General features: G+C 36.5%; 1 protein-coding gene across 2 annotated transcripts in view; it reads right to left on the reverse strand.

Annotated features, from left to right (window-relative positions):
* MINDY3 (MINDY lysine 48 deubiquitinase 3) overlaps window positions 1-11,456 on the reverse strand; it is a 46,529-nt gene extending 35,073 nt beyond the window's left edge. The window contains exons 1-7 of one of the 2 annotated variants that reach the window (XM_039707086.1): window positions 11,429-11,456; window positions 8,122-8,201; window positions 6,979-7,036; window positions 6,368-6,541; window positions 2,736-2,787; window positions 750-864; window positions 250-323 (exon numbers count right to left, since the gene is read on the reverse strand). In XM_039707086.1, the coding sequence (XP_039563020.1) occupies window positions 250-323; window positions 750-864; window positions 2,736-2,787; window positions 6,368-6,541; window positions 6,979-7,036; window positions 8,122-8,201; window positions 11,429-11,441 (566 nt within the window). In that variant the 5' untranslated portion in view covers window positions 11,442-11,456. Of the gene's footprint in view, window positions 1-249; window positions 324-749; window positions 865-2,735; window positions 2,788-6,367; window positions 6,542-6,978; window positions 7,037-8,121; window positions 8,202-9,837; window positions 10,385-11,428 lie in introns of those variants that run through there. The other variant, XM_039707095.1, reaches the window with a different exon arrangement.
* Window positions 11,457-14,798: the final 3,342 nt, after the last annotated feature.

Here is a 14,798-nt window from a genome sequence, read left to right on the forward strand (position 1 = left end):
AGCCCTGAATTTGAGAATTATCCATCTGAAAATTTAACAACAGAAGCATTTCCTCAGAACTGATGTACTAAAAGGAGTTAGCAGTGAAATAGACAGACTTTCACTGTAGCTTTTAGGTATTTTCAAAGTTACAACTGAGTCTCTCTTTTAATGTCAGTGACTTCCTAAAAAACAACCAGTTACATAAGACAAAAAAAAATTAGCCCAAAAATCTATTTTAAGTGGTAGCAAACTTTTTTTGCAGCTTACCTTCCATGACCATAAACAGGATCTATCAATGGCTCAGTTGCATCTTCAATTTCATTTTTTATGTTTTCTATACCCTGTAGAAAAATTACAAACATTTTTGCTGTCTTAAGGAATGAGCTGCAACATTTATACAACAGGATGCAACAGTAAAACATTGGGAGGCTGATGTTTTTACATTAACTGATAAAGGTTGCTTTCTCTTCAAAGGAAGATGTTTTCAAACATCTTGCAAGGAAGGATATTTTCAAAATGTGTAAGTCTCCCAGATCAAAAAAGAAAAAGACAAACCAAAACCACAAAAAACCAAAGGACTGAGCCTTTCAAATTTTTAGGCTGGAACTGTACTGCAACATAGATGAAGATACCATTTCATTAATTTATCTGAACTTAGTTCATCAGTTTATTTTTTCACCTTTTACAGAAAAAGGGTTACATGATCAAACTTTCTTTTAACAAAGAAACAAAACCCACCCAAAAAACACATCAAGCAATCCACAAACCTTTGTCAGTATTACAGAATACAGAAAGAGCAACACTCCAAATCTGTTTGTCCATGCTGAATATTGATCCCAAACTGCAGCCTTCAGTTCAGGGAAGCTTTTGAATGCTCGTTTGCTAAAGACAAAAACCAATAACAAACAAACAACAGAAAAGAAGTATGTATTGAGATGAAGCATTAGAATAGTGTCACAAAGCACTGCCAAGAATTACTAAGAGCTAACATGAAAATGTCAAAGTAGAACAGATCTGGTGTTATATACAGAGTGACACAGCAGCTCCTCTGGAGTTATGGTAACTGCCATCTGCAGATGATAAATAATTCTGGAGCAAAATGCAGAAATGAATGATTTTTATATGCAAGCACTAACCATAAAATTATATATATGTGTGAAAGAGCCGAGTGGCTTGCACCACTACTGTAATTCTATAAAACACTGTTACTGAAATTGCAAATATACTGTATGTCACCAAAATAATATTTGTATTATATAGTGTTCTGAACGACATTCAGCCCAGAAACAATGGAGAAATAAACCTACTTAACCATGTGAGACTATCTTCCAGGCTTTTGATGCAATTATTTTATTTCCCATAAGAATTTGACTTTGTTAAGACACTAGCTCTGGAAAATGCAAATTGTTCAAAACATTGAACAGTGGCACAATGACATTTGGGATACTATCTTATTGCATAATATGGTGACTGCCTGGTTGGTAAGGTGACATCATGTGATCATATGGTTAAAAAGGAAAAAAATCTGAAATAAAAACCGAGGAAAGGAAGAAATTCACCAATATCCCAGTGAAGCAACACACTTGGAATTCCTTGGGTAGTTAGAGCTAAATATTACATTTCAGAACACAAACATTAGTTTGAGTAATTCAAACTAGATCATAGTTTTGCATATCTTACACAAACACCACATTATTTTTTTTTCTGATTTCTTGCACACTTTTAGTAAGCTTTGTTTAAAAAAGAAACAGATCTACAAAAATATATCCATAGATGGGTTTACTCTGGCTAATACTTGATTTGTAAACATCCTTTCTTCATCAGTAGAGTACACACAGCATACAAGGTATGCAAGGAAAAGCCAGTTCTGAAATCCACCTGATGTCTAAAGGCAAATGCCAGAGCATTGATTCCCAGTGAGAATGACAGAAAAAAATTAATTTGGTACCACAAGTCCAAAGATTGAAGGGGTGAGCAGGAGGGGAGGAGGAAGGGCAGGAAATTAGTGTTTTGATCAGCTAAGGTTATAAAAATTTTATATTCGCCTCTTATTTCCTTATATGACAATGGGTTTTAAAAAATAAACTATAATTACTATTGATAAAATGAGCTGTGGTTATTTCAGTTCTAATTAGCAACATTTTCCATCTCAGGTGTTTTTTGGAATTCTGCTGGTCTTTATTTACTTTTTGGGGATTGATTTGTATAATATTTACCCAATTGTTCACTGTGAAAATAAAAGGCTGTTACCTTTAAATACAAACTCACTAGAACTGTGAGCTCTGTGTTTAGACCTCAAAAAAAGAACTGTGTTTAAAGTATGAAACAAAAATCAGTCTTGTATATGAAACATTTTAAAAAAATGTTTCTTATGATATCTCAAATCAGGAAAAAGTATTGATGACATTATATAGTTATTGAGGATTAACATCTTTAACTTAAATAGTAATCTTTATTAGATTCCCAGAACCTTGTGTTCATAAACTTGAAATGCATAAACTATCTAACCAATTTACTACATGACATTGCTCCAGTTTTTTTTTAAAGCCTAATACTTATGCTCAAAATGATATTCCATTTTAAATGGCTAAAATGCAAAGAAAAAACACAAAACCCCCCACACCAAAACTTGAAATCCAAGTTTAACCTAATGAGTAACACACAAAAAGTTCCTCAGCATACCCCTTTCAGGCCTGTGAATATTAGTGTAACTTCAAAATATTGTATTTTAAATGTTCCAACATATTACTTACTGAATTAATGCATGAAATCGCTCAAAGCCAAGCTCTTCCACAGCCAAGGCAGCTATACACAAGAGACACTTTTCAGCACTACACATGGCAAAAAAATGACACAAGATACACACAGCAAGCTAGAATACTTTCAAGCTCTAATTATATTTTTAATCCTCTCCTGACATTTAAATTTAACTGATTAGTATAAACTAATTTACTGCAACATTAAGATTCCACCATACAAATTAGTGAGAACATTTCTATTTGGACGAATCAATTTATTAAAAGCACAAAGCCACTGGCATGTTGGAAATATTTGTCATACACTGAGCTGTTGCTTTTGTACACAGTGTGGCTGTCACAAAGTCACATAGTCACGAAGTCATATAGTAAGCATATGCATACTATAGATATAATTTTGCAGGTCAACACGAAGTACTATTTCCTAGAAAAGCAAGCATGATTATTTGGATCATTTTATCAGTGTAGGTAAGCTGTATTTTTTCTTTGAATATACACTTCTGTTACTGAAATTCATAATTTCCCCCTTTAATGCCTATTTATTACAAACAAAAAAGTAGAATTATTCTAAACAGTGTTACACATTCTGTTTTTAAGTAAGTTCTTGTTGTTTTCTTTCAACAACGGATAAACAGCCTTTCAAATTAGCGTGTGTCCAGGGCATAAAAAATACAGCATTAGTGTCTTCCCAAGTTCAACACAGGCTTTATACCTTTCCTTTTTCTTTTCTTTATCTTTCTGCTAGTAGAGCAATACACAAAACAGACAGATCTGCTTTTTGATAGATACCAATTGATGCTGAGTATTTAAACAATGTCTGATCACTGAGCTACAGAATGTAGCTGCATACAATTCCGTTAAGATCTGAAGCCATTATGGCTAGCACTACTGATCAATTCTCCCCACCAGAATTTCCCAAAAGGCATTTTATGCTTATTCTGATTGCATTTTGAAAGATGTATTTAATTTGTCCCACATGCAAATACAACTGCTTCTTAAGCAACAGAATACTTTCATTTTCGACTTAAGAAATAAAGCAGCAGCAATCTTGAGAATTTTAGTTTTTGTCATATGAATAACTACAAGGAATTGCTTAGATTGCCAAGAGTAAAACTGCACTTAAATGAATGTATTTTAAAGACATTTTTATAAAATATGAAACAATTAATCTAAATTGCAGAAAATGCTGCAAAAACTAACCTTGCTTGAAGAACACATGTTTTTGTAAGCAGAAGGTTAGAGGGACTAACTCATATAAAGCAATCTTTGAACTGGGAACTTGCACTACTAAAGCCAACACATGGCCAACAAGTGACTGCTGTACACCACAAAAGCAGATGAAAAATGCTATTGCATTCAGTAAGTGTGCTCGAATCCACCTTTTGTTCACAGAGCAGGATGATAGGCAGTTTCATTCTGTTACTAAAGAACAGAGTGAAATGCTACGATAATTACTATTTGAAATAAAGGGAAATAAGTAGAAATTCTAAAGAGAAGTAGAGCTATACATAACCCAAACAATGCTAAATAAAGACAGTGCTTAGTGGAACGAAAAAGAACAAACAGCAAGAGAACATGAGATGCATGAGAAATACAATTGTTTAGAAATTCTTTAAAATTGTACTCTATCATGCTGTGTCTAAGCATATTTCATGGCTTTATTATAAACATATCTCCACATCCAATTCTCAAACAGCCTGCCATATGGAACTGTATCTGTAATACTCCCTGCTCACCCAACTCATCTCTTAACTCCTATCAACTATGACAATGCCAGTTTCTATTTTTATTAAGTACAGCAGTCAGGCAAGAAATAAATTTATTCCTTTGCACTAGCAGTTACACAACTTTGCATTACTCACAATATCTTCTCCTCAACATCTTTGTCCCACCCTTAACCAGGTTAAGAAGATGGTTTACAGGTGAATAGCAGGACAGAGGAAGGGAAAAAAGCCCAAACCTAACTAACATATCTTAAATTGGTAAGTGCACAGCATTACACATAGAAGGCAAAATGCTGTACATAGGAGAGGTGCAGTGTCTAGCAGGGAATGTAGAACAGAACAATGAAAGAGATCAACATTGTCTGTGACATAAGCAGGCTGTACATGGGAAATGTATCCTGGTCTTCCCTGAGCACATTCCATGTTAAGGACAAGACAGGCAGAACTTGAAGACTTGCACAGAAACATGAAAAATGTAGTTATATAACAGAATGGATTAGTTCGTAAGTGTCAGTTTTGAAAGTAATTATTAACTTGATTGTGTGTTTAAAAACACTGTTGAACATTTTCTACAGTAAAAAGTCCTTTGGAATCAAGCAATACATTAAAAAAACAGGACAGTAAGATCCTGTAGACAACTAGGCTCTGCTTCACTTTATGTAGAAAACAAACTTCCTATCACTGGCAAGAGCTTCAGAGACAACTAAAAAAAAAGGAAAAACCCAGAATTTCAACTGGCTTGAAATTTCATTTAACCCAGAGTTACAACTGCCTTATCTTGCAAAGGATAAAACAGAAAAGTTGCAGATAAAACTTTCTGTGTAATACTTTTTCTTACTTTAAAAAATGCTCACCTTGGAGCATTTTTCTTATGCACTGACCGTCTGTTTCTTCAATTAAATATCATTTTAATTATTATTGCTTGAGCCTTCTAAAGCACAGGGAACACTTGCTAAAAGCAGATGAAGATGACTTGTAACAAAGAGCTCCAGCACTACAAATTGCTATAACTAGCTGTGCACATATAAATCTATTTGTACAATTCTTCCTTTGTAGTTATGCCACAAACTGCTGAATAACATATTCCTTCCATCAAAAGACAGCACATCTACAAGCAATATGTTTTCATGTGAAGAGATCTTCATACTTCTTAAGGCACAAATTGTGAACAAAAACTAAAAGAAAAAGCAGCTTATCTTTTAATACATTAGATCTTTCCTGTTTAAAGATTAATAAACACAACTCTCTGATCATATGTGCACAAACTTTCCACGTCACTGACTCTGCAGTAGTTATGACTGGGTGCCTCATCTTAGTGCAACAGATGATGTCTCCTGGATCTTTGATGTTAGTAACTCATGAAGGAGTGAAGACATTTGCAAAAAGCAGGTAACTGAAAAATTCCAAACTACAAAGAAATTACGGTAATTTACCAGAAGGTGGTTTAAATTGTTTGGTACTGCACAGACAAATGGCAAAAGACTACTTCTCCATAACAGAGGATCCAGAATAATTTAGAACAAATAAAGCACTGGAGAATTTTCTACAAAAGTTTTCTAAAGCAACAAGTGACAAGTATTCTTCCTGTGTTAAGAAGCATGTAGATACTTCAAAATTAAAGATGTATCAGGTCCCAGTAAATTACAAAATAAAACTGAAGATTATGGAAATTGCTGAAATACTAAAGAAACATATATGTTAGAACTCCACTGGCAAGACACCACATTGCTTTCAACAAAAAGGATAAATGCCTCTAATTACAACAGACAAAAATCTTGTCTTTTGCTAATGGGATCACAAAGGCAAACCCCCCCATCTGTGAATCAATAAAATAGCAGTGGTCCCTCAAAAACCATGTATTACTTCACTAAGTGATGGGTAATTTAGCACAGAAATACAGCTTACAAGGTTGCTCCTCTTGATGACTAGATTCTGCAGGACTTTCAGAAATACTGGCAGTTTCTTCAGTTGTTTTTCCTCTTATCCATGTTGCCAGACAGTACGACTCAGAATTATCAGAGCAAGCCATTTCCAAAATATCACATAATGTATGACAGAGAAGGTTCTTCTGCTCCTCTTCTGAAAGATCAGAAACCTACGTAAGTCTGACAGCTGAGAACCATTGTCATATATAAGCTACTAGTATCCTTTTTATACATTAATTCAATCTAAATAATTACTACTTTTATCTCATTAATTACTAATGTTAATTGCGCTGACTATACTGGACCAAAGATTACAAGGCTGTCTTTAGAAAAATGTGGTTTTATAGGATTTGTAACTCTTTCCATTTCTTAAGAACAGATTTCAATGAAATATTTCTAAAACACAGAAATATTAAGCATCAGCACAGACCTCACAAAGAGGAGTTCAGAAGCATACAGTATACATATGATATGGAAGAGCACAAACAAACAACAAAGTATGAAATATTTTAAGTTTTTTTAACTAATACATGCTTTATAAATAAATAAAATGGAAAAATAACGAGGAGGAAAATAAAAGGGTCTCAGTACCTGGACAGTCTCTCCAAGTAGACTTTTCACTGGTAAAAAGCCTCTTCAAAAGGAATGCCTTTGTTAGCAATGAATAAAATATTATTAAAATACAAGGCAACATTACCTTTTGCATTATGTCACAAGCATCAAAGCATTTTTGCATGTTTTTAAAAGAGTTTCAAGCTGCTTACCATTCAGAACAAGACTCTGAGCCTTGTTTATTGACTTTTCCCCATCAAACCAGCAACAAAGGTGGCCTCATAACTACATTCAACACCATTGAGTTTGAACCTCAAGTACACATAGTGCATTTTGGCATATACACCTCCAGACTCACAGGACTGCAGGAATGGAGGCACAAGTATTTTTCAGTATAACTGATCAGTAGTACAAGACATCTCTAGTCACTAACACAAACCCCTTGAGTAGGTAACAAGCCCACCTTTTTTAACCATTGCAAATGATAACCTCTAGACCAGGTTAAAGAAATCCTATGCATTTCCATATCCCTGCTTTGTTTTATCATCAATGCTAATGTAATGCTGCAATTAAACAAAAAAGCTCTAAGTTACAGAGACAGAACAATGAAAGAAGAAACTTCATGAAGGAGAGTCTTGCCATTTCAGGTATTTTTACCACCTCAGAAACAGCTGGTTCAACTTTCACTGCTTTCCTGACATGCTCACCCTGTTCTCCCATTACAGATTTTTTTTTTAATAGATTTTTTTTTTGCGAACTTTGTTAGACGTGAAAATCAACTACTTCAAATATATCTAATACAGATTACAAAAGAAAAAAGCAGACACTGTGACACAGACATTACCCTTAAAGGCAGGGAATTCAAGAGATGTGAAAGGATTAGGATTAAATTTGTATCTGATCTTTTCCTCCTCCCCTTTACAATGCATTCCCGATTTTGAAGTTACTTCTGCTTGGATCAGCCTGCTGCATTTCCTCAAACAAATGTCCTTCTGCAAAATTATAGTTCAAAATCAGCCCATGCTCATCCCCGTCTTTTTACAGAGATTTTGCCTCCTCCACATTTTAATTATGAAACCAAAATACAACTGATCTGCAATTTTTTTCATATCTATTTTAGCTCCAAATGTATAAAGAACAAATTTTGGGCTCATTGATTTTAAACCAATAAAGGCATCTTACCTGTACAGGTGCTATCACTGCACAAGGGCCACCTTCAAATTGTTCTAATGCAGTTGATTCAGAGTCACTAAAAACAAATCCTGTTAAATGAAAAAGGATTTAATGAAATATGTAAACAAGTATGTATACTCCTTCCCTAACAGAAATAACACCTGATTTATTCACCTTTAAAAATTAGGGTTTTGTTTCCTTGGTAATGTAACTGCATATGGTTAAACTACCTGAAGCAAAAAAGTCACAAGTACAGATGAAAGGACAGATATTAATTATTTATATCTGCAATTAAATCATGACCACAAAGGTCCAACAGCTAGGACTGTAAACAAAAGAATTTCTAACTTAAACCAAGGTTTTTATTTTATGATAGTTTATTTCTTTTCAATAAATTAAAATGTGTGTATTATTTTGTCTACATACGTAATGAAAATACATCTTGGAACCTTTGCTGAACATACATAATACACTTTTATTCCTGATGAATGGCACAGTATGCCTCCCACTGATCTCATTTTTGACCTACCAGCACATCCTATTAAGGACTAAAATATGCTGAGTAGCTTAAATATTCACTTGCAACCCCTGAATCAAACCTCTTAATGTTGTTCTTTTACAGAAGATACACTGCATTTACTGAAGTGCAACATCAACAATTCTCCCCCTCCAGCTTTAATGCTTTGTATTAATAATTTGTATTTCAGAATTATCTTAAAGTCACGTAATAAAGCAAATACTGGAGCAATTATAGCAAAATTGTTTCATTACCACCTTGCCCTTAAACTTGTCTTTAAGATAGGTGATTCATATAATTCATTACTCATTGATAAATGCACATGCAATTACCTTGATGAAGCTGACACACGGCAACTTAGAGTGAGTGGTGTTTTGCATTATCCTTTTAAGTAATGATAAGATTGTGCCAAAGTCATTCTAGTTCACTGTAATCTAGAAACCATGCAACTGTAGTCAGCAAGTAACCAGCAAACACAAGCAAGTGGGGGCAGGCAGAAAGGGGACAGACATGCATCTCATCATGGACTGACAGTGTCAGCCTCAGCAGAAAGAAAATTCAATGCTACTTTCCCACAATTTCTCCTCTTCCCAATTCTGTAGGATTACAAACTGCCATAACAAAAGCACTCTAAACCCTGGATGTGAATTTGAACTGAGGAAATGCATCCCCCCACACTACAGCACGGCAAGTACCTCATCCCAAGCAGCAAGATAGGACACTGCACGTTTTGTACGCCATACTTCATCACGGAATAGTGGATGTTCCACAACAATGTGAATTTTTTGTTTTAAACAGGATCAGGGTGGCCATGGGGTATCTGCTGTATCTGACCAAAGGCTCCAGGTTGTTTTTAACCACATGTGCAAGCAAGTGCATTACAAAGATGTATTTTAGATCCAAAACCTAGGTGACTAGGTCAAGCCTGCATACTTCGATCTGGCATCACCTGATGTAGCAATGAAGCTCCATTAACTCCTACTTGAAGCAAATTTTGTAGTAATGCCATTTCACTGCCCTGTTAACATGCCCGACTAAGAAATTTCATCAGTCCTTTCAACCTTCTGAATAGGTTTGTGCAAGCTTAGAATATTAAAAGGTAAGTCCTCCTCTGCTTTGAAGCATTATTGCATGCCATCTAAGCACACTTCAACAAGAGAGCTTTTTTAGTTGTTTTAATGATTTGTTTCTGCAGAAAAACAACATACTTGGGTGTGGTGCCAGTAAACCACACTTAAGAAATCTTGAATTTGCTTCACATTCTTCAGGCTTCTTATAGAATGCATGTACTGTCTCAGCTTAACCCTGCCCTGTTTTTCAAAATTGCTTCCTAAAAACAAAGAACATCAAGTGATCCACCAGAATTAATATAAATTTGAGACAGACAATGTAAAGTTGATATCACACAGAATTTCACAGACTACAACCACAGGCAAAATACATATAAATACCCAAGGAAACACTTCTTATTACTTAAATGCTGCTTAATGTTTAGTAAATACTAAGATTCTAAAAGTTGTTAAGGAAAAAAGTGGGCTTCAGGCAGTATGGTCTTGCTCTTTTAAAAAAGTTCTACAGAACTGGAAGTCAGCTCAGGTAAAATTTCAGAAATCAGCATTCCAAACTCCAGCTGGATTCAAGTCTACCTCAGCCTGAAACCACACCCACTTCCCTTTTTAACCCTCTACAACAGTCACATTTTGGGCAATCTCTGTAAACACTCATGAACCCCACAGTCTTCCTTATGATTTGTAAGAATGGCCTGGCCACACTTTAAGCTACCAAGATGAGCATATCTGATCCAAAGCAACTTCTGCTTACTCTCTCTCAACTTTTCATATCTATCATACAGCTCTTTTCACTCAAGATAAAATTTCAAAAAAGAAAAAAGATGTAATGCAGCCAAAATTATATTTTTAAAATTAATCTGTCTTCCTTTTATCCATTAGTATAATCAGCATCATTTCCCTGCAAGAAACATAAAATAATGTCATTACCATATATCTTCCATGTCATTTATAACCCTATTAAACACTGCATTGACCTAATTTTTTCAATATCACTACTGCTCTGCTGCTTTAACTTTTTGAGGCAATGTGGCAGGGAGATGAAGTGGATCTAGACTCCTGTTGGTAGCCAGTGCATTGCCCAATATTTTGAATAATGACACTGAGAAATCTGTCTTTGTATCCTTTGTCCACTATAATCACACCACACAAGGTTTTATTCTCCTTATTTCCCCATTTAGCATTTATGAAGGTCCATATTTCTTTCTTGTATCTAATTCTCTTCTACAAACAGTTTACCAAAATTAGCCTGAGTTACTTAACCACTGTTCTTCATCTAATATGCTACATCACAGTCCAAAGTACTACAAAACCCATTCATTCTTCTGTTATGACTACTCCACCACTTCCCTGCATCTTTTTATTACCAGCCTATTTATAATTTTTTTTTCCACCCAAGACACCACAGATATAACTGTCATTTCATAAAGGATGCTGCGTCTCTTCAGTATTTTCACTCTGTAAAAAACCCAATTTTACCTGAATGAAAGAGAAAAGGGAATTAGCAAAGAGCATGCAACACAAACCAAGTAAAAAATCTAGCTATAAAGACCGTGCGCTATCCACTTGCTGTCCTAGAATCACAGAATATGTTGAGTTAGAAGGGAACCACAAGGATCACCAAGTCCAACTCCTGCTCCTGCACAGGTCATCTCAAGAGTCACACCATGTGCCTGACGGCGTTGCCCAAAGGCTCCTTAACTCTGACAGGCTTAGTGCTGTGACCACTTACCTGGGGAGCCCATTCCAGTGCTCAATCATCCTCTGGTTTTTCCAACCTTTCCCTGATACCCAACCTAAACCTCCTCTGACTCAGCTTCATGCTGTTTTCTCAAGTCTTGCCACTGGTCACAAGAAGAGACTAGGACCTGCCCCTTCACTTCCCCTTGTGTGGATGTTGAAGACCACAATGAAGTTTCTCCTCAGCCTCCTCTTCTTCAAGCTGAATAAACCAAGTGACTTCAGCCACCTCCCACCAAGGAAGTGCATTTTTTTTCTCTTTAGGGGTACAAGAACTGCCTGACGGAAACAGTGGAATAACACATTATTACCCAAGCACGAGATTTACAACACATCTTAATGTTTCATTCATTCTCTAGCACTGGGAATAGAATGATACATATTTTGCTTGTGGCTTTAGGTTTTCCGAGTGTATCTTTCCAGTAAAATGAAACTTCTGAAATTTTATGTGAGGAGAAAAATACCCAACAAACAAAAATTTGTTTCCTGCCCACATAAACAAAGGAGAATTTACTACAGCAATACCACAACAAAACCCACGGAATGGGTGGTGGATAAAGAGACAGGAAGTTCTGTAAGGGATTGAGGAACGTATACAAACTACCTGGCAGGCTATCACTAAATTGGGCTACTGGAAGCTGGAAGAGAATCCAGACAAAATGGACCTTTTTACACTGCATGTTATCCATATGCACAAACTGTACTTCCCATTATGCTTTTGCAGTTAAATGCTTGCTGGAGAAGACCATTCCATATCTTTCTTTCCAAGGACCAGTGTGAACACAGCTTACATAATTCTGAACGGATGCTGTGCGCAAGCCTGCCAGACACTTATATTGGACAGACATGATGCCTCACGCCTTGGGGATGATCTGAAGAGCATTCTATACATGAAATTTGTCCTTGGGTCAATGGAGAAATTTACTCTTAACACAGGTATGTTCCCTCAGGGTTGAGTCATCTTCTCAGCTCCTTCCCAAGTCCTCACATCTATGCCAGGAAACACCGAAGAGCAGACTGAAGCTTTGCACTACATTCCTGTGTTTGCGTTGAGGATTCTGGTAAACAGAATCCACAAGGTTCAAACTGCAAATTCTGCTGCAATCATAAAGAGAAAAATTTTGTACAGAACTCTACATGAAAACCCTCATAACAACTTTACAGTCATCCCTTTAAGTCCAGAATAAAACCAATATATTTCAAGTTGCCAGTGCAGAAACTTGAAGGAATTACTGCCATTAACTTCCAACAGCACATCCCCATGAGCTGGGGCAGTTCTCTAACTGCTGGCAAACCAGCCCATCTTCAAACGAGTATGATGGTCAAGGAGCCTGGTGCATAACAGGGTTCCTGGAATGCACTGTCTTCACTCAGAAAATGACAGCTATCAGTCTTACATTCCTCATCACCCTCCCAACTGCCTACTTTCCTTTCCAAATGAAAATCATAGCTCTCAGCTTCCAAAAGATTTCAGAAAGGATCAGACGATGCTCAGCAAGTATCCAAATAAATGCCACTGCTGGCACTACAATCAAAAGAAATAAAAACAAACAAAAAAATCCAATACCAAACTAGTTGTTTGATGCTTTCAGCACTTTTTATGCGGAACAGGGTCTATCTTTTAAAATTTCAAGTCTTTGGAAATAATAAAGCTTGATATATTTGTTTGGGTTATTTTTCTTTTAAATCTTGATGAGTCAGTGTTGATGGCCCTCCTTTGCAGCAAGTAAATGCTGCAGAACTTTATCAACAAAATAGAAACTGAAAGCTGGGTGAAAGTATTACGCAGCTAAACAAGATAAGTGAACTGGAATTGACTGTTTTGATTCTCAGCACAAGACCTCCAAACAATCTAACGCAATGTCATGGGTTTTTGATTTTACTGAGAGGTATATAGACAAGGGAATAGATGCACTACATATTCCAGTCACAGGACTTTCCCTAAAGACAGACTGGAAATAGCTCCATTGCAGAAGGCACCAAGAACTCCTGAGACCTTTTCCATTAAACCCTCACTCAATCGCAAGTACAGCGCATCATAACATACATTTCAATAAATTTTCAAACTGCTGAAATTTCTCATACAAATTATCTTTAAAACTTCAGTTGTGGCAATCTAACATTACCAGTTACAGAAATAATTAAGCTTTTTAACACCAATTCTTCTTTTCTGACTTTGCACACACCTTATGCTGAAACTGCAATATTACCAAAACTTAAAGAGCCATTACAGAAAGTAATTACATTTCAATAAGCAATTTTGTTAGGAAAAGCAATGGCTTTGCTCCACCTGCTTAAATTCTAGATCTTAGGAGAAATTTGGCTTTTTTCCCCTAAATATTTATCACTGAATTATATGAAGACAGATAAACCTAGGGAAAAAAAATATGAGTCTGGTAATGTACTGTGTTCAGTAGTGGGGAGCAGCTATGCAGCTCCCAAATCTACTGAAACTATGTAGATGACAACACCCTTGTTAAAAAATAGGAAGAGAGAACACTAAGAAACTTCTGTTTCAAGCACCTTTAACCTGACACCTGGATGCATGGTTTTTTAACCTATAAATTTCACTATCAACTATTTCACTTATGAATTTTCTCCAGGAATCCATAGTTTTTGTCACAAACATGAATCATTACTAGAATTCCTCAAAATCCACAGTAAGTTATAGAGAAGGCCATTATTCCCTTCTTTCAGCCAGGACAGGTACACAGACTAATTCCTTGCATATAATTCGTATAAGTAAGTATTGCAATTGTACTTCTAAGGATCACCATCAAGCTTCCATCAAGAAGAAACCATGCATTGGCTGTACAACGTAAACACAGAAAAAACACCTTACAAATACCACACGTTCCAGCGTTACTGGTGCTTTATCTCTTGGCATGTTCTAATACTGGCATGCACCTGCCTCCACGGCCAAATAACCAGTTCAGAAAACAAATCTGTGGGTCTCTGTCCCAAGTTTGGCCCCGCTTTTGCTATTTGTGACTCATATATTCCTCACACAAAAACCAAAACCAAAGCACAACTTATGCTCGTTTCCACAAGCTACGTAAAATCACGACATAAGACGCCGTTGTTATACTTAACAATTTCCGATCCTTTTTTACACAATTTTAAGTTCCTGTGGAGATGTGTGGCTAAAGACGATTATGCTGCAAAAAACCACAATAATTATTTAGCAAGGGAAGCTGCTGCATCATTTTCCCGCGTGGGCCGGCGCCGCGGGCACACGGGCGGCGCGCAGGGCACGGCGCCCCTCAGGCGCACGGACCCGCGGCGCGGGGGCGGCCGTGCGGGGCCGGGCCGGGCCGGGCGGGGCCGGGCTGGGCGGGGCCGGGCCGGGCCGGGCGGCCCTT

The sequence above is a fragment of the Passer montanus genome, unplaced genomic scaffold (genome assembly GCF_014805655.1).
Source record: "Passer montanus isolate IOZ18808 unplaced genomic scaffold, ASM1480565v1 scaffold10, whole genome shotgun sequence".
NCBI lineage: Eukaryota > Metazoa > Chordata > Aves > Passeriformes > Passeridae > Passer > Passer montanus.